This window comes from Lagopus muta, chromosome 2 (genome assembly GCF_023343835.1).
Source record: "Lagopus muta isolate bLagMut1 chromosome 2, bLagMut1 primary, whole genome shotgun sequence".
In the NCBI taxonomy this organism is placed as follows: domain Eukaryota; kingdom Metazoa; phylum Chordata; class Aves; order Galliformes; family Phasianidae; genus Lagopus; species Lagopus muta.
The window spans coordinates 74277375-74301412 of NC_064434.1; the positions used below are offsets into that span (position 1 = coordinate 74277375).

The 24038-nt window shown below is 35.9% G+C and overlaps 1 protein-coding gene across 3 annotated transcripts in view; it reads right to left on the reverse strand.

The window, feature by feature from the left end:
- Positions 1 to 24038, reverse strand: part of RGS7 (regulator of G protein signaling 7) — a 254108-nt gene that overhangs the window by 35974 nt on the left and 194096 nt on the right. For all 3 annotated transcript variants that reach the window (XM_048937766.1, XM_048937765.1, XM_048937767.1), the window contains 8 exons: positions 20550 to 20614; positions 18639 to 18715; positions 18417 to 18498; positions 5904 to 5978; positions 4883 to 4981; positions 4077 to 4138; positions 2735 to 2845; positions 2125 to 2250 (listed from right to left, as the gene is read on the reverse strand). In XM_048937766.1, the coding sequence (XP_048793723.1) occupies positions 2125 to 2250; positions 2735 to 2845; positions 4077 to 4138; positions 4883 to 4981; positions 5904 to 5978; positions 18417 to 18498; positions 18639 to 18715; positions 20550 to 20614 (697 nt within the window). The remainder of the gene's footprint in view (positions 1 to 2124; positions 2251 to 2734; positions 2846 to 4076; positions 4139 to 4882; positions 4982 to 5903; positions 5979 to 18416; positions 18499 to 18638; positions 18716 to 20549; positions 20615 to 24038) is intronic.

Consider the following 24038-nt stretch of genomic DNA (forward strand, 5'->3'; position numbering starts at 1 on the left):
TGAATTCACACTGTTGCAGTAGGAAGAGTGAATGGAAATAAACATTTTGTTCAAGGTGGCTGTCAAATTCAAAAATAAGAAAAAAAAAATTGCTGTAGTGAGGTTAATAACTGAGCAAACGAACAGGTAGTCTTTTAAATTTAAGGTTTTTCTAATAATAATGCTTGAAACCACCATGCCCCAAATGCTTTTAATTTCTCTTAGTGTGACCTGTAATATTTTTATTCTCATATACAATGAGCCTTACAAATTCATGCTTTGTAACCTGATTTTACTGTTTGAGCTTAACTGTGGATTGATTTCCCCAGTTTGAGAACGCATAAATATAATTCAGAGCTTGTGAGACAGTTTCCAGTTAATCATCACAGAAAGCCCCTTTAAAGTAAGAATTTCATCCTCTGCCCGATTCTTCCCAATGAAGCCTTTAAGCTCATATTCACTGCTGCTGTTAGGTATTTTATAATACCAATGTAAAAATCTAGAGGGATGGAAGAGAAGATGGCATGTCAAGGAATCAGCTCTGAACAAATTTCTCTAGTGTATTTTTCTGGATCAGTCACTTGCAGTTTGCCTGTGGTTAGTGTTGTAAATAGGATTAGAGAAAAGAGCTGGGGATTATGTGGGTAACACTGTAGTTGGCAGAGAGACAAATGAATCACAGAAACACACTGAAACTGCAGTACATACCAGGCTGGATAGGTTTATGTTTGAACAGCTGCTCTGCGTAAGGAATTGCCAGGATGTTTTGTGAGTGAAAAAATGATTTTTTCTCTCTTTAGGTATCATGCTGAGTTCATCACTGGATTTGTTAATTAACAAAAAATCTTTATATGTCACTAATGAACTTATCAGCATGGAAATCAGGCTATATTTCCATGTTTGAGCTATATTTCCAGAGAGGTAAAGTCAAAAAAAGTCATTTGGGAAATATAAGGTATAGAGTACATAATATATACTTGTGATGCAAAGTTCAAAGTATGAACATGGTCAGCAACTTAGAGAAATCCATCTCTAGTTATTCCGCAGTTAATCCTAAATTAACAACAAGGAGGTTTGTGCAATTACTGAGCATTTAAGGAACCAACACCACAAAGTGCTAAATGCCTCTTGTAAAATGCTATGTAAAGGTAACTCTAATGCTATGTAAAGGAAAGGTTATACTGCACCGCTTAGGACTAAGTGCAGGCACACACACACACAAAAATGAGGTTCAGGAATTTTCTAAGTTTTGTAATGTAAGTAAATAGGATTTTATATTCCTTATGCTATTGGTGAATGAGAAGTGGTACAGATGACATTTGACAAGATGGAACATAGAGAAAATAGTGGCATACATGCTTACGTGCTATATAGTCTGACTCATCAGTCGAAATACTGCTATTGGTTCCTCTGAAGTAATCCCTACCATAAGACTTCCTCAGAACAGCAATACTAGATATACTGAAAGCCAATGGATGGAATACTATTTCTTTAAGTCAAAGAATATTCTCTTGAAATATTTGGAATAGTACTTTGAATAATCTTTTTGAAATAATACTGCTTATATACATGTGTGATTTAAGATTCATACACTAAAAACAAATTTGCATTTTGCAATTAGTAAGGAATTTGAAAGGTGAACATCACATTACTTCTGTGTCTGATCCATATGATCTTCGTGGAGCTTTTCAAGAGACCAAGAATCCACATAAACGGGACCAACAGTGAAAGTTTTAACTTTTATTTCTAAATACTTTATCTATTTTTTTTTTTAACAAATTTTCTTTAAAACTTTACTTTTTTCATAAAACCAAATATAATAAAAGCTACTGAATAGGTTTTAAGTGGGTCAATGTTTTAATGCTGTATAATAGAATGAGCTGAGAGAAAGTCTTTTATGTGGGTATTTGGACCAAAAGTTGAATACGAATAGGAGACCATTTCATGCGAGTCTCTGCTAATTATATTAGTTTTTCTCTCAACCTAAATATAAAAACCGGCAGCAATCCACATGAATTGACTCCAAAACATAAGACACAAGATAACTTTTGATGGGATTGAAATCAAGAAAGAATATGTCATCCAAAAATATTAATAAGAAAATAAGAAGTATCTTAGGAGCTACTAAAACATAAAGTATTTCACCTTAAATTTTCTGAACTGAATTCAGACTCCAGAAACTTGAGAAATTGCTCTCTTCCCACAGGGTCTTTCAAAGCTTCATCCATGCCAAATCCCCATCGTTTCACCCTCTGCTGTCCTGGCTCTTTACTACAGGAAAGGAAGGAATAAAACCCACAATCAGCAATACTTCAGTGTTTTAGTGCTCTATGTACAGAATATAGCAGATAAAGTCCTAGAGCTCAGCCAGAAATTTCTCACTTTCCAGATTGCTCACATCAGTGCAAAGTTCAGCAATGAGTAACCAGGCTGTTATTGTTCAGACAGGATGAAGATAAAATGCATTCACTTTTGCAGAAGAAAAAGGACTTCCAACTAGCAAATGTTACCAGATTTCAAAAGTCATGTTTTTTTTTCCCCACACTGGAATCCTATAGACTGGTTACAGTAACTTTACATAGATTTATTAATCCATAGCTCTTCACATCTTCTGAAGCTAGAAAGACCAAAAGGATATTGCATTTACTTTTGCTTCAGTATTTTCCTTCAATGCCTCTTTCTGCCTGAAACTTTCACATTTCAAGAGAAGCCTGCTAAGCACCCTTCACCCAAAAGACAAAGGAAAAATATATACCTTGCCTCCAGCTCCCAGAAAGTGGTGTCATCAGATATCCAAGGGTTTGAGGGATCAGGGGGCACAAGAAAAGGATCATATTCCAAATACTGCTCTGTATAAGCTAATAGACTAGGAAAACAAGAGCATCAAACATTTGTCATGTCAGGAGGAGAGAAAACCTTATTGTGTTATCCAGTCAAGAAGCTACTGTGCCTCAACCAAACCGCTGTAACCAGGTACATGTACATTCCAAAACAACCTACAAGCTCAAGCTAAAATATGTTTGCTATGCTTTAAAAAAATTAATGATTCCAGTAACACTGAACTTGTGGATCCTTGAAGAAAGAGCGTGCTTCGAGGCTTTCTTACCAAGAGCTGAAATAAAATAAATTACAAACTTTCCTAATATGTCCAAAAATATCCCCAAAAACCACAAAGTTGTTTTTTTCAAAAAACTTCAGGGTTCATGAATAGGTCTGAATCCCATGAACAAACCAAAAACTTCTTTATGTTGTGTTCTGTTACTTTACGTCTCCCATGTTCTAATTCCCACTTTCTTTTTGCCTAATAATTATTGAAAATCATTGAAAAGTGAGGAAAAATATTACTTCTTGTTGTTTACTGCTTACAGTGTACTTAGTCCATAATCTCTACTGTTCAGCAAGCAGAACACAATGCATGTGAATACATAAATATGTATATATAAGCAAACACATGTGGACACACCTTTATGATAGGATGAAGTCGTGTTTGGTTTTATTTCCTTCAGTTGATCTTATGCAGCTTAATCTTTCTGCAGTTTTCACTTTATCCATGTACTTCATGATCCGTAAGATACAGCAGACATTTTCTTTACCTAAACTGAAGGTGAACTTTCTAAAGAGCCTTTTTGAATGGTTTGGTGTCTAGCCCCTTACTTGCATATTTTGTTCCAACTTGGAAAGAGATTCCTGCTGGTGTTATGTGCTCTTGTTGGATGTAAGCTCAGAGCCATGTTGCTCAAGCTGAGAGCTCATCACCCAGCAAGCTCTATCAATCAGATCCCTTGCTTTGTCAGTGATTACCCTTTTGAAATACCAAACTATAACCCCAGACCTATTTCTAGTTAGCCTCCCTGTCAATGCAAGGGGAAACTTGAGAACACTTGGTCAGAGGCCACTACAGTGACTTGAATTTATCAGGAATATCAGGGCCATCTTTTATCAGAAAAAAAAATTCATACCTCACACTTAAACTCTCTTCAGTTATTTCTGTGACATGAGTTCTCGTGCCTCTCTTTCTTTCAAGCTATTTCATGCTGACATTTTCCAAATAGTTATCAGTCTAATTGAAAAAACAGAAGATGTGACAATATACTTACCTCTCTGCAACTTTTGACATTTTTAATCGATGTCTGTCTAATTGCATTTGCCAGTGTTTAATCTGTGAGAAAGGAAATCAGAGTGTTATGAGTAATTCATTGCTTGGCTCTATTTCCATAACTTTTTTATTAGGGCTGTAATTTACCCTGGGGCACAGAAAAGAAGTATATCTGAAATAAAACAACACTTCATCAGTGTAGTTCTAAAATAAATGGAATTTTCCATCAAAGAGAAAGATTATATAGAGGAAAAAAAAAAAGAAAAAAGACCCATTGTAACATGTAACATTTTTCCCTACAGGTTCATCAAAAGAAATTCAATTAGCCTTTTTTAGATTTTTGAAGAAAGCTACTAACTCTTCAGACATTTACCTTCTCCCATTTCTAATGACTCAGGAAAGACTAATGAAATATTAACAACAGATAAATGTGTGAACCCATATATGCACACAATGAAAGGCTAGTGTGCCCCCATAGCTCAAATCAAAGTGGTGAAAGGAAGAGTGATTGAGGAGTGTAATACTAAAGGAGCTAATGGGCTGAGCTATGCAAAGAACCCACCAACTGGACTGTTTCTAACTGCCTTCAACTGTTTCATCTGTGATATAAAGCATGTCACATTTTGTCTCATTAATTTTAATAGAAATTACATACCTAAGTCCACATACATGGTGCAAGGAAAAGGTCTACTAAGCAATTCACAGATCTACTCCGAACATACTTCCCAGGTAGGACAGTTTTTGGTTTACTACCTACTGTCCTATAAAGTTCATTTAAAAGTAAATGCTTGTAGTTATTTTTCAAACCTCTTGGTGTAGTTCATCTTCTGTGGGAGGCTTAGACTCTGGTACTGGTGTGTGAGTAGGGCTGTGACTTCGGATGTCATTTTGTAAGCCATAGACAGACTATGCAAAAAATACGGAACAATGAGAGTTGCTTTTAAACAACATTTCCTACATAAACCCACAGTACATAACTGGGATAAAGTGCTCAAGACTTTATTCCAGATCACCAACTTCTAAAGAAGCTGTAAATAAATCATGTGCTCACATAAAAGTTTGTTTCTATGTATCAATAAACTGTACAAAAAAACCCACAATTTCCTAAAGTCACTGAACATCAATTTGTATTTTGTCTCTATATTAATGACACAGCAAACATGGGGGATGACACTGAAGGACAGCTATTAGAATAAGGTCAGTGGGAAAAACTAGTCAGTTGGAAAATATTATAGTTTCCTTTTGAAGGCACTAAAATATACCCCAAAAGGCACACTTAAAGTTGGACTCAGTCTACATTATGATAAAGAGGATTCGATAGAAAATATTGTTTCATTCCACCTATATGTCCCTAGAGAACTGAAAACAGTTTGTATCAGGATAGTAGTGCAGATGAAGCTTAGTTTGTCCAGTTTTTGTACATCTGTTTGATGCAAAATTGTAAAATAGAGGCAAATTTTTCATTAAAGGTTGCACAAGAAGCACTACTGTTATAGTTTACACTGCATTTTTTCATTTATTTTTCCTTAACTAATGACATAAACATTTTAATTTATTCAAACTACTGAACAACATGAATAACATAAGCAAAAAAAAAAGATTATTTTCATAATCTCTGGGTATTCCTCCAAACACTTTCTTATGTGACAGCATTTACTTAGTATTAGAAAATTTTTAAATAGTAATTAATTTAAGACCTTATTAAGTAACAAAATATGTTCATGTACTCATTCCTTGCGGCAGTAATAAAAAATATTTTAATAAACTACAGAACTTCTTGCAATAAATTACCTCCATTTCCTGCTTCTTATATAATTGCAGTACTTACCTTTCTTGTTTTATGTGGATTTCTCATTCTTGAAGACTTTTTTATATCCACTTCAGTAGTGTTTACACATCCAGGCTATTCAAAGAAAAAGAAAGGAAAGAACTAGTTTCTTTTAATTCATCTTTCATAATTTTCTTTAAGTACTAAACTCCCTGTAGAAGTCCATTTTTTATTCATTTCTGGAAGCAACTAAAAATTGTTATCCTCTCAGGTGAGTTTTACCTATTGATTTTAAAGGGATTAGATATCCCACTGGGAGTGAGAAGTAAAAAATCTCTTCTCTAGTGAGAGTACACGTGTTAGTGAAAATAGGTTGTCTTGTTTTACTTTTAGTGGAATTTGGAATTTACTTGCCAAAGTGGAATTATTATCACACTAATGGCAAAATCACCAGGACTGCTCTAAAAGTAACGCCTCCTGTTTTATTACGTTGGCTCATGATATCAGAGGTGGATGTTGATGGTATGACCAAGTTGACCAAGTCCAAGTTGAACCCTCCCACCAACATTCATGTAAATAGTTGCCATGTGACAGACAGCAGGAGAGGGGCAGTCTGACGTGGAAATACAAATGAAGCAAAGATGCGTCACTGAATTCCTTCATACAGAAAAAATGCCATTCTTGGATCTTCATCAATGCATGCTGAACATTTATGGAGATCAAACAGTGGTTGTAAGCACAGTGAGGTGGCAGGTGGTGTTTTTCAGCACTGGCAACAGCAACAGTTGTTCACCTCTGTTGGCAAGCAAGCTCTTGTTCAGTGCTGGTGAAAATGCATAGCTAATGGTGGTGATTACATAGAAAAACAGTGTTTTGTAGCTGAGAATTTGCTCTACATAATTATTGTTATTGTGCTCTTTTTATCCGTTGTAGTTTCTATGGAAATAAATAGGAGACATTACTTTCAGAGCAACCTACATGTCTCCTCATCATTCTGCAAAATGCTTGATAAGGTGCAGGTGTAAATCTTCACAGAAAAAAAACTTTTACATCTTTCTTATATTGACAGTCAAGAAACAAATACATTTCATTAAACAGGACAATGGTACTTTATCTCCAGAAACCTATTTCAAATAACAGCTTTTAAATTAAATTTAATTTAAAATTAAAATAAGTTAAATTGAATGATTTTAAATGCAGTATTTTTAAAAAATTACACTTTTTAAACTGTAAATATTACAATGATATGTATTTTATTCATATTACATTTCAAGAATAAACAGTTCCTCATTACAAAGAATATACATAGGTACTGGGATAATATCAAGACTGGATCTGTGTAATGTACCAGGAATACTATTTTATTGCAGCATTTGCATGCAAATGCATTCTTATTCTGTAGGATTTGCACAGAGCATTAATAACCCATTTTCTGAGACATTTTTTTTCCATTAAAATATAATGTCCATAAAATTTAACATTATCTATGTTACATAAGAGGAATTGTATAAGTCCATTGCAGGGTGCATTTGAAATGTTGTGGGTTTTTCTTTTTCCTACAGCAATCAATACACTGTCTTCAGCACTGCTCTTCTCTGCAGATCTGTTAGCAATAAATTCTTTCACACTATTTTCTAATGTTATTACCACTGAAACAGCTCACCTGGTGGCTTTCCAAAGTAGGGAAGGACAGTGATTTAACAATATTTTGACTCTGTGAGCGTTGCTAGATTAACCAATGATTAGACTGTCAAGAATCACATCTCACTATTATATCTACACTGTTGTAGTTGGGTTGGTATTATTTAGGGGAAATAAAGCTCTACCCAAAGACATTTTCATCTTTTAATTATGTAATAAAAAAATAAAATATAACAAAAAATATTTTTTTCACCACAGTAGCATTTCTTCTATTTAGCAACAGAAGTTAATTTGAGTTCTAAATCTCAGAATGGCTTGTAACTCTCAAACTCAACAATAGGTTGAAAAGTACAAAATTCCGCATGACAATCAATTAAAAGGCTGAAAGCAATTTCATAGGACAGTATACTGAGATACAAAGTTAAAAAGAAAACATTTCATCTACTTCAGGATTATGGCAGCAGCTGGCCATGAAGACTCAAGCTTTTAACAGTATTTCAGCCCCTGAAAGCAGCTATTTGAATAGCAGGCACACTTACATAAGGTACAAACTGTTATAGGTTTTTTTTTAGTCTTCAGTTATGGTTTGTTAAAAACATGTCTTAAAACAAAACAAAACATAAAACTCATCGGAGGCGTCTTGTTTTGAAAGATTTCAAGTCCACTAGCAATGAATTGGCATAACCAGATCTAGCACTTTGACCAGGTAACTTACAAGTTCTGCAGACCGATGAAAATAAGAAATTCTGGGAAACTTGTAGGATTGGAAGAAGGGCAATGCCTGCACTGTTTAGAAGGAAAGCCAGTCCAATACTGAACTTCTACAGCATCTGGTAGAATCTTACTGAAACCTGGCTGTTGACAACCTCTTGGGGTGATGTTATGTTGCTGTGGCACAGCAGAAGCAGCACCAGAATGATACAGGCAGGAAAATCAGTAAGCCTCACTGAGCAGGGGAAGGCAGTGAAAGGCATTATCACAGTACTATCACAAGCCAGGGTAACAGGGGCTTAGCACATATGTCACCACTACAGAGTGTTTTCATTATGTGATTCAAATTACAGCACCTAAAAGATTCAGAGTCATAATTCATACTTTATTCTCAATTAAAGAATATTTATTAAATTGATTCTTGACATAAGTTCTCTTGTTTCTGTGGTGCTGCCACAGTTCATCTGTCAGTATTTAAGAATAAATACCAAACATATTTTCAGTTCAAACAAAAATAAAAGGTTGCCTCATTTGAACATCTTGCCAAAGTAATTCAGAGTCTTTGCTGGAAAACCTTTGCTTTGCTGGACAATGTTTCATTTTATTCACATGCCCCTATTAACATAATAAGTATGTCTTTCAATACAATTACATCCAGCTGTGTTTTGTGTTGTTTTTCAACTGGGCTACCATAGTTAAAATAGTGAGATGCCTGTCATAGTCCTCGGCTGCAAGACTCCCATTTAGTGTGCAATATATAATTTCCATACTAATACCATAAATAGTTTTCAAACAGACTTCCTGGAAGAATTGAAGCCTATTATATAAAAGTAAATAGAACGCTTATTTCTTTCAGGACTAATATACTATATGAAAACAGTCCCCCACAGTCACAAACACATAGGAAGCTCTTGTGACCTTGCTGAAATTGTCATTCAGCAAGATCATAACCAGGATAGAATTAGGCCCTTATCTGATATTAAATAAGATGTCTGAAATACTAACACATATTTAAAGGAATCAGATTTCATTTTCATCCATCAGCTGACACACTCTCAAAGTATAAATGACACTGTTAATATACACAGAATCGCTGAGGTTGGAAAGGACCTCAAGAGATTGTTGAGTCCAACCTCCCTGCTAAGGCAAGGTTCCCTATAATGGGTTGCACAGGTAGGCATCCAGATGGGTCATGAATATCTCCATAGAAGGAGACTCGCATCCTCTCTGGGCAATCTGTTCCAGTGCTCCATCACCCTTCCCATAAATAAGCTCTTTTGCATGCTTTTATGAAACTCCCTATGTTCACATTTTAGGCCACTGCTGTTTGTCCTATCACTACACACCACCAAGAAAAGCCTGGCCTCATCCATTTACCTCCCACCTCCCTGTAGATTCCTATAAACACTAATTAGATCCCTCCTCAGTCTTCTAATCCCCAGGCTAACAGACCAATGACAATAAATCCAGTGCTGAATTGAACAGATACAGATAAATATTTAAAAACAAAACAATAAAAGCCAGAACACATATGGAAGATTTATTTATCCCTACTTCAGTTATTGAACAATCACATTAGTATGAATCCCTGTCGACACTACTACTTTCTATTGATACTGTCTAGAAGGCTACATGGTAGGAATCCACTAAGAAACACAGCAGAAGGATGAAGCTTCTCTTGCTTTGCATCCCATGGCTGGTGGAGTGGAAGACTTTATGTGAATCTGACTATAGACAACGTTTGAACAAAAACACTCGAGGGTATGTTTAGTTAAAAAATGTACAATTGCTACAGTCATCTTTATATGTAACAAACTCTGTATGATCTACTTGTAATGCTGGTAAGTGCAAAATCTTTTTTTTTAAAAAAAAAAAAAGTAAATCGAGATACTGTCTTTTTTCTTAAAGAGTATGGCAACTTAACTGTAAATCTACTTAACTCTTCTAAACCAGAAGCTTCCTTGTATCTGATACAAATAAACTCACACGTATGTGGGAAAGGATAACTTCATCCATTGCAATAGGGTGGGAATTGCCTGCCTGCGTTGCTGCTCTGTAGAAGCTGAGGTAGAAGTTAAGTATAAGTCAGCAGAGTGCCCTTGCAGCCGTAGAGGTTAATCACACATCCAGCTGAATTAGCAACAGCACAACCAGCAGGCAAAGGAGGAGGTTAACTCTTTTGCTTAGCATCTTGAGAATAATATATCTGGAATCCCAAGACCAGTTTTGGGCCTCGCAGACAACGCAAGATATAAATTCAAAATGGAAAAATCTGGTGAAGGAATAGCAAGATGATCAGGAGGCTGAACATACGACAGACAAAGAGAGGATGAGGGAATCAGACTTATTTATCATTCAAAAGAGGACAGCTAACTGCTGTCTTCTGATGCCTGAAGGGGGTTTGCAAAGCTGAACTTGTTCCAGACGTGCACCGTAAAAGCACAAGAAGCAACAGTCAGAAATGGCAATAAGGAAAAGTGCTGTCAGCTACAAAGGAAATATTCTTCGTAATAGAAAAAAATTGCTTAGAGGGGCTGCAGAATCTCTATTCTTTGTGATTTTCAAAACTTGTGTAAACGAGGGCCTGGACCATTTTATTCAACTTAGCACTGCTATGAGCAGGAGGTTGAAATCAAGGACCTCCAGAGGTCCCTCTCAGCCCATGTTTTTGTGATATAGGCTATAATCTTTACAAAGAGCAGGGAATGAAATAAAAATAATCCACACTGTGGAACGCTCCAGTGAAAAGTTCATGGCAGTGTGAAATTGATCATCCTGTCCTCCGATTTCCTCAACAGCAGAATGGAAAGACAAGACTGGTAGTTGCTTCCTCTGCTCTCTAACAGCCAGCAGTGTGTGTTCTCAACTCATAAAAATTAACTAAGTGTTGACAAGGAAAACTAAATCTCACAGCCTCTTCACCTAGAAAAGCATAGGTGATATTTAAAATAATTGCATCCTTTCAATATGCATGCCCATAAATTCAGCATACATTAAAGCAGTAAATGTAAAATTTCCCTGGGTTTCAATGTCAATTCATTTTGAAATAGATTTTTACATTTGTTTTGCAAGCAGGGGACTAACTGGTTAAATGTAATAAAAAATAACATATTTAATGCTTCAGATTTATGCAATTTAACATGAAGTACCTCAGTTGGAAAAAAAGAGTAAAAAAAGATTGAAGTTAGAGCAAGTCAAATGCACAAATGTAAAGACAATACAGAGGTTGAAAACTTTTGAACTGTTTTTAACAGGAGATTATCACAAATATAGGAAGCTTAAAATTTGAAATATCCAAAGTCTCAAATGTCAGTGTTGCCTTCTGCAACTATCTATTCTGTTATTTCTGTCATGATTTCTGTTACTTTCTTAGGAAAGGAGTCTTCTAAACCTCAGCAGTCACTATTAATATTTCTCACTTCTAAATGAGGGAAACAAAGATAATTAGATAATAAATACTTTGAAGAATATCAGAGTTAAATTTTATCTGTTGTTTTAATATTCCAATTTACTTGTGGAGATAGCTGGACTGTGCATAGTTGAAATTCAAACAAGAATAAGAGGATGAAAGAAGCATGGCAAAGAAAAAATGCCAGTGGTGCTCAGCTGGAAAAAAATAAATGAGGATAGCCAGAGGAATCCCCAGTTTGACCCTGGGTATGTGGGAAAGTTTGTTTTTCTCAGACATCTAGCACCAAAGGAGACGTTAAAATCCTTTATTGAGCAAGTTGTCAGTAATGGCTAGGAGTGTTTCTCACAGAGAAAAACACAGGCTATTGTATAGGTATAGACATTCTTCTGCAATGCAGCAATTTTTCACTTCCCAGAGATGCAAGTTACTGGAGTATGTGGAACCTGTGAAGACTTATAAGGAAGGGCTGAGATTTTTTTAATATTTTTGCTTTTACCTCATTTTACTCTACATTATGCACTTCAGGGTCAGTGGGTGAGATGACTTTGCTGTGCAGGAGCACAGCTATTAATGACTTTGATGGTACAATGGAAAGTCTTATAGAAACACTCCCAGTGTGCTAAGTACAATTGGTCAGCTCTTTTAAAAGTATTTAGAGGAACAGCTTTTATAAGCTCCTGTCAAAGGATGGTTGCTCTCTTTTTAATCCTTTAAAAGAAAATCAAATAACTGTTTTCCTAATGTTTATCTGATTGCTAACTTTATAACTGTTACATCAATCAGCCTCAAATAACTGACAAAAAAAAAATATCCAGTAACCATAGATTAAAGTCCATGGGGACGTTATAGAAATTGCAATAAGTAGATTAGCTTGATTATGACTTTATATACAGATATTACCAAGTTCTTTCAACTCTCTACAACTCCAGACTAAACTTCTCTAAAATTGTATCACATTTTTCCTAGTTCTTCCCAAGGACTCTCTTTTCTGTTGTAAGTTAGCTCATCTGGGAAGTACAGTGATGCTTTCCAATTAACACTGATAAATTATATTTAATGTTCAGGAAGAAAATCCCAAGATTTTCTTACAAGATAAATTCTGTAGCAGTTACGTTTCAAATTAATTCCTGGATGCCTTGCAAATTTGGCACGTAATCAGGAAAAAATTATTAAAACCTGCTTGTTCTACTGAAGTATTTTTCACAATTTCTTCAGCCTTTTAATCATTCATCTTAAAACACCTGTACTATGCTACTAAATACAATCCTTCTGGAACACAAATAGGGTAAATAATTCCAGTATTATGAATTCAGTCTGACACTGAAATAAGTGAATACAATTTGGAAGTAGACTTGCATAGAACAGCCACAAATTTGGTTATATTCCTTAATTTGAATGTATTTTTAAAACATGATACATCTGACAAGATGCTGGAACTGTCTTTGAAAATAGTGATCTACACTCAAGTAATATTATGGAAACAAATTAGTATTACACAGCTTAGCTGCTAAAACTTGTCTATATCAGCTGATGATGTACAATCTGTTGGCTTTTAATTTCCTAAATACAGCTTTTCATGCTTTCTTATTCATTTATTGAAATGGCATTTCAGGCCTCAGCATATCCAATGTCAAACCTTACTGGAGTGGTTCCTACAAAGGAAAGGATCGTCCTGCTAATAATTAATAAAAGCTTTGTTAGGATTAAGTGTTCTCTCCTGTTGAAGATTTTAACAGAGAACTATGCAGGAAGCACAGAGAATTTAAATGCTATATATATGTCCTCCTTAGTTAATTTCATTTTGAGTTATTACATAATGGAGATATACGGTTACAAATTTCTTTATTAAAGTGAAATGAATGAGCAACAATCCTGATTGTGTCATCCACTGGAAATACACTGATTCAGAAATAATGAATTCTTGATAAACTGCAAATACAGGCATAAGCATAAGTTAAACCTGCTATAAACAAGTCTCTTGTAAAGGACAACTTGCCATTTGTACCAATTAGTAAAATCAATACATGCTTTAGTCAAAGATTTATTTAAAGATAACTATTAAATATATATTATTTGAAGAGTACTATTAAAATGGCAGAAGGCCCCCTGTTGTTCTGCAGTTTAAAATTAATCAAAGCATGAATAAGATTGCAATCAGTGGATAAAAACATAACTAAAAGTTGTCAAGTTCTCTTGTTTAGACAAGAAAAATGAGGTTCAAAGAGCATCAGATACAGAAGAAATGATCAATTAGTTTGATCAAGCTTTAAATAGCATGTTCAGTACAGTAAAACCAATTGTTTTCAAAAGTAAAGGTGGGAAGTCACACTCAACCACTCAACAGCAAAGTTAGGGTTGCTTAAAACTTCAGTATCTTTTCCAGTATCTTAAAAAAAAAAAGCACCTAAGCTGCATGAGCTTTCTCTTTATACCTGTCCTTTCAAACTACAGCTCAGATCTTTTCCCTGAATAACATCAGGCACAAAAGGAATTTCAGTGGCCTTGCAAGTAAAGGGTTTTCTTGGGACAGGAGAAGAAGAGATACATAGACATTTTCAAGAAATTTAATATAATAAACTAAGCCTTAAATTTAATCCATATGTGAGCATCTTGAATCGTGACATTTATGCTCACATTCTCATTTCCTTGCTTGTTTAAGATTTAGTACAAAACTGGGTTTTCACTTTAAGAGAATAGGATTTCATCATTTCACTTCTGAAAATATTTCTTACAGTGGTTTCTTTGTCACAGAAAACACATATAAAATTCATACAAAAGGGACGTTGAAATGTAATTTTTAAAGACTTAAGGCACTTAAAAGTAAACTAGAAACAGTGCTAAAGAGTTTATGACTGGACAGAACTGATATGCTTAATTCTTTCTGAAAGCTAATCCAATTTCTGATTATTCTTAATTTACAACAGGTTGTTTTAGGTTTGTAGTGACTAGTTTTCAGAACCAGATATTACTGTACATAAATAACATAAATTGCATAGATTCAAAATTTTTTTAAGCAGTATGAATTTTAATTAAGAATGTGTTAATATGATCTTTGTGAAAAATACAGTATTTGCAATACTAATGCATAAGGAAATCTGTTAAATCTATGTTTTGTACTGCACTTAATAATTCAGCTTATTATCCCAGTTGCTACCAGAATTGAGTCTTACTAAAAACCAGATCATCTCATTTTTCTGCATCTTCCCATTACCTCATCAGTTTTATTTCACAATTCTGAAAATAACATATTGTACATTGTACATTTATTTTATTACCAGAAGTGTGATTATTTGAGGCTGCCAACAGCTGTGTTGGCCGTATTCCCTGACTGTTGGATGGGTAACTCCCTTGTAAAGGTACACAGTGAAACAGGTGCAAAAGGAGACATGATACATCACCAGATAAATTGGATGGCATAATTTATGTTTGTTTCCTATAGATGTTTAAAAGGTAAAGCAGAGAGAAGTGTTCTGTGGCTGAACAAGTAACTGACCCAGAAAATCTCAAGGTCTGTAGCACATGAAGTGTGAAAAAAAGGACTGTTCCACCTTGGCCAAGTTAAATGCAGTTCTTTGCCAAGTCTTTGAGGCTGATCTTGAAGAACAGGATGGAAAAGTCATTAAAAGCAGAATAAATGAAAAAAAGAAAAAGAAAGGAAAGCCTAGAACAAATAACCACAGCTATCCACTGCATGACCCTGAACACCTGGTAGTATTACCTTTTGGCACAGATACTGAGGATCATGTTCAGACCACATAAATTACAATTTTAAAATATAAACATTTAAAATGAGATCAATGGAAACAGAATCCAGTAAAGAATTTAACAGGGAAAAAAAGATGAAGGTGTGGAATGTGTGACAAGGTCTTAAAGAGATGACAAGGTTGCTTTTTCCTTACTTTTCTACCAGACAACAATGCCATGAAACCCCTAAATCCTGAAATCAGAAGTATTTACAAATGCTATATCGTCAGTGTATTGGTCTTACAGTCACTTTTGATCTTAACAGAGTTTGCCTAGACTCAGGAAAGCTATGAGTTCTTTTACAAAGGCTTCAATCCAGACATTTAACATTACTTTTCGAAGAAGAACAGCTCAATTTCTTTTCATCTTAGAAGAACCATCTTCCCTGCATTAGCTGTTTTGTTACTGCTTTTTGACTGAAACCCTAATTCTCCTAATCAATTTTCATTCAATCAGTTCCATAGTTTGCTATTTATAGAAATTTCAAAATTAGGGAAATGCTCTTTCAGGGAAGATGTAAAGAAAAGGAAAGCTCTTAAGATATATTTACTCTGCCAGTACACACACACACACACAATTAAAAAAAAAAAAAAAAAAAAAAAAAAAGAAAAAAAGAAAAAAAAGAAAGAAAGAATATGTTGCTAGGTTTAGCCCAAGTGCCAATGATTTCTTCTCCATTCTTCTATTTATATCTCTATTTATATAATCTCTCAAAGTCAGGAGCCTAGATTGCTGACAGTAAGCCAATCTTTTACCTTTAATATTTCCTAGGTCTATCTACAGCCAGGTTAAAAATCTCAACAAGAGTAGGCAGATTTATCCACAGTTCAGTCAAAGCTCTCAATCAGATTCAATTTCCTCTTGCTCTGATGCCTTTAAATCTCTCGTTATTGTCTGCCCATACCTTAACTCAAACCTTCAACTACTTCTCTTCCAAACATGGAAACAGCATCTCATTCCCAGATTCAAATCCCTTAAATCCATTTCTGCAGCTAAGATAAATGCTGTATGCTTTAAAACTTCTTATACGCGTAGAAACATTCTGTGTCTCTTCTATTGACAGCTTCCATGGCGATCAGGTGGCAGATTGTTTTTCTGCCCTCCTTTGTTGTTTAATGCCAGTGACTAGACAATAATGTTTTTGTATCTAATGTCTGCAGACTGAATTTTTCACCGCAAATGATTTTCCCTACTTGACGTTTTAAATCCTACCTAAAAATCCATTTCTTCTACTGCTCTTCCAATACCACTCTACACAAGTGCAAGTTGACCCTGTTGAAGTTCATTATTTTTTCTCTGAAACTTTTTCACCACATCCAGCTCTTCTACAGGCTTCATCAAGCTGACCTTACTTCCTCAAAACAATTACTGACAACATAGCACCAGCTGTTGTTACAGTTTAAGTCATCTAACAAGTAGGAATAGAAATGAGTAAGCTTTAGTTCCTTATTTATTAAAATGTCAGTGGAAGATACAGTCTGTATTCTATTTCACTGGCGATTATATCAAAATGTATATGTAGCTTAATGCTACATATGAAAAGCAGATATAATTCTGTAGTAATGCAAACCAGTGTCATTATTCACTTCTCAAAGATCAATCAGAACTGTTATGACAGTTATGACTGTTATTCAGAGGGACCTCGACAGGCTGGAGGGCTGGGCTCAGGTGAACCTAATGAGGTTCAACACGGCAAAGTGCAAGGTTTTGCATTTGGGCCAGAGGAACCCCAGGCACCTGTACAGGCTGGGAGGAGTGGTCCTTGAGAGCAGCTCGGCAGAGAAGGACCTGGGGGTCCTGATGGACGAGAGACTGAATATGAGCCAGCAGTGCGCTCTGGCAGCTCGAAAGGCAAATGGGATCCTGGGCTCCATCAGGAGAGGGGTGGCCAGCAGGGACAGGGAGGTGATTGTCCCTCTCTACTCGGCTCTTGTGAGGCCCCATCTGGAGTACTGTGTCCAGGTGTGGAGCCCTCAGTACAAGAAAGACATTGAGATTTTGGAAAGGGTCCAGAGGAGGGCAACTAAGATGATCAGGGGGCTGGAGCACCTCCCCTATGAGGACAGGCTGAGGGAGTTGGGCTTGTTCAGCCTGGAGAAGAGAAGGCTGCGGGGTGACCTCATTGCAGCCTATCAATACCTGAAGGGAACCTACACCCAGGAGGAGAGTAAACTCTTCAAAAGGGCTGACAACAGCAGGACTAGGGGAAATGGTTTTAAGTTGAAGGAGGGAAGATTTAGGTTGGATGTTAGGGGGAAGTTCTTTACAAGGAGAGTGGTTAGGCCCTGGAACGGGCTGCCCAGGGAGGTTGTGGATGCCCCGTCCTTGGACGTGTTTAAGGCCAGGTTGGACGGGGTCCTGGGCAACCTGATCTGAATGTGTATGTTTGGTGGCCCTGCTAGGCAGGGGGGTTGGAACTACATGATCCTTGGGGTCCCTTCCAACCCGGGTGATTCTGTGATTCTGTGATTCTGTGACATTTGGTGTTTTCCCTCTATTTTTCACTCTCTGAAGCAGTAGGACTTTTTTTTTTTTAAATTTCAGATGGATTTTGAAAGAGAGATCTGACAAATCTTGTTAAGACTACAGCTTCCACATATCAAAGCTAACAATAGCTAACCTTTATGCACATTAAAAAAAAAAAAAAAAAAAAAAGAAAAAAAAGAAAATATGACCAGTGAAATTCGAAGGCTTAGCAAGCAAATAATTAGATTAAAATATATTCTTGATTTATTTAAAGGCAGTTTTAGATATGATGATAGTTTGGTGGCGTGACTCATACCTTGCAAAACATTTGAGACTGTAATAGCGAAAAAAAGTTACTGTCTGATTCAAGAAATTAGACACAAGAAATCTATTTCCTGAAAACCCTAAACTGTGTGTAATCTTAAAAGCAGTCTTAAATAGCAGAATGATGGAAACTGTTGATATTGGAAATAGGAAGGCAGACCCCAACTCATGCTTTACAAACCTTTTACTTGTTTCCAGACTACCTGAACACCCTGCAGAGACTAATGTTCACCATCAGTCCTGCTCCCAGGCAGCACAATTCCACCAGCACTCACCACTGGCCGGTGCACATCCCAAAACGCTCGCTCCTGGCTGTCAAGAATTTTCCTTTCTATCTTGTCTCTCTTCTTGTCAACTCTGTCATTATTGTGAGATATTTAAAAGAAACTGTGTTAGTGATTTGAAACATAAGAGGTTTCCAATATCTTATTTATCCCCTATTCCCTTTAAAAGCACACACACATGCACACACAAAACTCATCTTGAAAGGAACTTACTTTGCTTGTGCTTCAGCTTGCATAAAAATAAACTCCCACTTCCGAGCAAATGCTCGCTGTAGCCTGGCCAAGCTCTCCTGAAAACAGATCACAGTTTTGACAAGTTAGATAGCAACTTACTGTTTAATAGTTTTTGAACTATTACCTTTTTTGAACTATTACCTTTTCCTCCTCCTATGCCTCCCCCCCACAAAGACGTAATGCAAGCCATAGTGTGTACCAGTGTAAATGCACCCTATGATTTAAAGTGTTTGCACAAATCCAAAGAGGATAGAACATTACATCAATCTACTTTTTAATGTCCTCACTATTTTTGCTTTGAAAACTTGATGATAAGAGTGGATGAAATCCTCTAAAAGAACATGGGATTTTTGAAAGATTTCCATGTGCTGGGTGTTGGACTGGGTAATCCTGTAATAATGCAAAACCACATTCTTGTTTTATACCTACTCATGAAAGGTAACAGAAGAAATTTCCATATTGAATGATCTACATGACAAATTCCATCAGTTGCCTGTCTGAGTGACTTGTGTTTGATAATGTTGGCTACATACAAATGTATTTAAAATACAATAATGAGAAAGTAGGAATATTTTTGTAGTGTAGGAGTCTCTGAAGCTATCCACAGCTATTCTCATTTCAAAAGAAATACAGACTAAAGTTATTCAGTACTGCATGAGGAATGTATACATATGCTATATTCTACTACTAATAACAGGAAGAAGATTTTCCAAACCTTGAGAAAATTATTTTGGTGGCACTGGAACAGGTTCATGGTCTGTGACAGAGCTTTTCTATCTCTCTCAAGCTTGAGAGGCAGCAGCATGCATTATGATAACATGGAGAAGAATGAGGTACTTAAATTCATCAAGAAAGATCCCAGTTGCCATTGCACATTGTTTTTATTGAGATTAAGTGAAAAAACATCTTTAAACTTCCTAACAAAAATTGTTGTGTTAATTGTATTTCTATGTATTGCAAAAGTCTCTCAACTAAATTCTTATCAAAAATAAAGATTACAGAGACTGGAAATCTTGTAAATACCAATAAAGGCTCTTATGAATAGTATACTGGAGGTAAATTTTCTATGCAAATATAAAATCATACATACCTCACAGCGCAGTACACTGAAAAGCAAGTTTGTGCCAGAAGAGGCAATGAAGTCTGTCAGCATGACGCTGAGGCTGGAGTATTTGGCATGTTGAGAGGTCTGGCTGACTATTCTACTATCATGTCATAGTAACACAGCTGGACAGCTTTCAGTGCAGAGACAGAACTGTGCATGAATCTTATGTTGACACTTTCATGAAAAATTCAGGAACTTTAGGGGGAATAGGGATGGAATCCAACCCATCTCCTTGGTCAGTGCCTTCCTCCTCACCTAATCAAACTCCTTCCTCCTACTGCTCTTCCTAGCCCCAATTACCTTGCTTTCTTACCTGGGGCAGAGCATGACATTTATAGTGGGAAGTGCTTCTACTCTAGCAGTCTTTGCCCATAGTATAACTGATGAGATGTAAGCTCAAGTGCCAGCAACACTTTTAAGAATGAGATTCATATCTCTATAGCTACTAAACGCTTCTCAAAACATTGCCAGAGACTTTTCATTCAAGTCTTTACACTATGTAGAGTACAATTGCTTTCAAACACGAGGTGTATGTGGGATTTGCAAGCAGCTGTTTCTGATCCTTGCATGATGATCCAGTATTAGAGACAAGCCAAAATGTCAACTCTTGCCCAGCCAGCCTTTGCTACTGCCTCTCAAACACCTTTTATTACTCCTGAGCAATGTCAAACCCACATGCTGGCAAAAGTTGTATAACTACAGAATGCCCACAGTTCTCACACTTATCATTATTTTACATGCTAATTAAGATCAGCAAAGAAATTTACTTTTCCTCAGGTACTTACAGCTTCATAGTCTGCTAGCTCTAGCCTTGCTTTATTTTGCATTGTCCGCTTGCAGAGGTAAACCGCTGAAACAGAATAAAAATCATACAGGATTTGCTACTGTCTCACAAACACAGCAAACCAGAAATCTAGAGCCTTCATCTATACTTTATTGCTCGCCCTCTTTTTCGTTTTGAATTCTTCAGTTCTGAAAAGTTTTAGATGCGGGATCAACGCTACAAGTAATGTAACTGAAATTACAGGTCAGATACAAAGGTTCATTAAATAATTATAAAATCTGCTTTATGTAATAGATGTCACATACAAAATGCATGAGATACTTGCAGTGAATTTATTTCATGGCAAATTAAACACAAAATGGCAAAAACATCTTTAACTGTGTGTGCATTCCTCAGGAAATATAAAAATTGTGTACATAAACTTTTAATTAAAAATTGATTCAAAAAAAAAATTCAAGTATCATACAGGACAGTCTGCAATGACTTCCATTTAAAACAAGATTAGTTCAAAAAATGAAAAAGGAGAAGCTTGTATTAGATACAAAGTCTTTCATTCTTTTCTAAAACCAAAATCATTCAGCAGATCTGTTCTGCCTCCACTTCATCCTGACTGAACAGAATAGTAAAATGGAACTAAATACTGAAAACATGAAAATGAAAGTTAAGGCTACACAGACAGCACAGTTGTTTCTATTTGAATAAAAGCTTGATTCTTACTTCTTCAGTCTCTATATTCTTTAGAAATGAAGCATATTTCCAACAGATTTATTTACTTCCCATCACCCCAAAAGCATTACACAGGATGCCCCAACAGAAAGATAAGGAGGGAACTACAATTCCTTCTGCTAAAGTCTGGCAGCGGTGTCTACCCACATCACTACTTCTGAGCACATTGTCACATATAACATGGGAGAATCTATTGATCAGTGCAGGTAAGAAAACCTTAACAGTGGTCTCTGTGATCAGCAAAATGAGCCAATGGTTCTGCTAGGAATAGGCAATTACTCCTACTAGCTTCTCCACTACAGGTCACAAAGAGAAATAACTGCATATAGGAACATCATTCCTGCAATCTCTAGGAAGAAGGAACTGTTTGTTTTGTATTTAGCTTTGATTTTTAAGGTAATCAAACCAATTACATATAAATTTTACAACTCTGAAGGAAATATATTTATGTCAAACAAATCACTTGCAAATGCATGGAAACCCCCACTGATGGATGTTATTTTGGTGCAATTGATGACAAGCACTTCTCATAACTCCAGCAGCAGCTACAAGTGTTACTTGACATAAGATGAAGTTGTTTGATACAGTTTTTTGCCTATTTTTTCCTCATTTAATATACATTACCTAGCCTATTTTCTTTCACACTTTTTTAATTCCTTTAAGAAGCAATGTCCACTTCCTCTGTTTGTTATGCTCCTGCATCCTCTCTGGTTCCAGTGCAATTTCTTTGTCTTCAATACGTATGGATGCAAATACACTAATCACACATCCAGTACAGCAAGCAAAGAATTTCTATAGCCTCCGTTTCCATACATTTTAATAGTACTATACAATTACACTATTGCATTGGAACGCATAATGAAATGTCACAAAAAGATTAAATGAATTCTGGACCCTTTGTAGTGAGGATGTATTCACAGTGCTAGAAAAATAAAAAGGACAGAGATGGTCTTTAATATTTAACTCCTCTGATAGTGAAACATTTTTCCCCCTTTTCCTTCAAAATAGGTTATTTTTCTGAACATGAAAAAACATTCTTAAAATCCTTGAAAATATCATCAATAAAATGTATACATACAGTGTATATTTAATAGAAATGTGTAGACAGTTCTAAGAATTCCAGAAGTTGTCCATTCCAACCATTTTAACAGAAACAAAACAAACTCTCTACTCTCTGCTCTCTGCACGTGCTTATCCTCTTCTAAGTCATATTTTCATGTTCTCCATTATAGGCACCTTTAATTAGCTTAGCACTTCCTTGAATCCCCTTGTGCATAAATTTTGGGATTGGCATCTCCTCCTACTTTCAACAAAAGTCACTGCTGTAGAGGCAGCCAACTGTCCAACTTTCTGCCAGAGGAGGCTTCAATAGAAGAGGCATCTTCAGATCACAGAGTACTCAGAGCTGGCAAGACAACCACTAGGGCACCAGGAGCAGATGCGGACAGAAGAATTAGCTTTCTGGATTCTTAATATAATACTGTGTCTGAGAAAATCCTTGTCTTCACTATGTGAGCATACCACAGTATATTTCCTGCAGTTCTCTTAATGATCCTTTTTGCTTCAACACCTTGGCAAAGAGTCCTTATAAGAACACTTGTTCTTATAAGGAATTTTATAAGGAATTTTATAAGGAATTATATATATATATTTTATAATATATATAAGGAATTTGTTTCTTGTCATGTACATAGTTAGCCAAGTCATGTTCATCCCCTAGACATTTTTCTCCAGAAAAAGAATTTCTCTAGTATCTAGATCACCTCCCTTTTGGGAATATAAAAGTTATAATATTGATGGTTTGGAATATTCCCAATAAGGATTTAGTTACCTGGGAAATCACTAGTGCAGAACAAAATAGTCCTCAAGAACATTCCTAGTCCGTGACTCAATATACCGTCATTGCGGTGTGCTAACAATTCATCCTTATAAAAGTGCATGTTTGAGGATCTTTTTAAGAGCTACTGTAGACAGAAGAGAAGTGGGCAGCAGCTCAGGAATTTGAGTTCATTAGTTCACAGTCTTGCCAATACAAAACCTTGGTTTGTCCATAACAAAATTCACTAATCTATTGGAATGCAGAAAAAATGTGAAAATCTCTCATTTTCAGACAGAAACTTTGAAAATACAGACAAACAATGCTTCATGCCTTTGAAGTTCAGAGCAATGAGACCTGAAATATGGATGCTGCTGTCTTTTTCTGGTACCACTCCTTTTCTGCATCAAAAAATGTAGCTTCACATCGAGCAATGTGTCTCCTGGTCCTCTACCAAAAGACAGTCATGATCCCTTGGCATTTCAGAGTATGACAGTATCTGCTTTTCTATGTTCATCATTTGAAAAAGATTCTGGTGTTTTTACAGCTTCATTTGGAACCACAATCTGCAGTAAGGTTCTCAAACTATAAGTTGCTCTATTTTCACACATGCTTTTCCAGCACAAAAAGATGATGCAGTTAATTACAACATACCCAGTGTTGTGTTTCCCATTCTTTTCCCCAAAACATGAACATCTGCATTTGTAGAATGGAAATTACAATAATAGAGAAGACATTTCCAGCTCATCAGTGTTCATTTATGATCTGCTAATGGGAGATTTTTGGAACTGCATCTGAGGTTGACTTACCAGACTGCATCATTATCAGATGGTCCTTAGTAACTGTAGTGTATTGGCAGTTTGACAGAATCTGTAAAATTCTGCAGATTGCTTTTATGCCTGAAGGAAGCAAGTTGTCAAAATATTCTTTTTGTTCTTACATATCTTC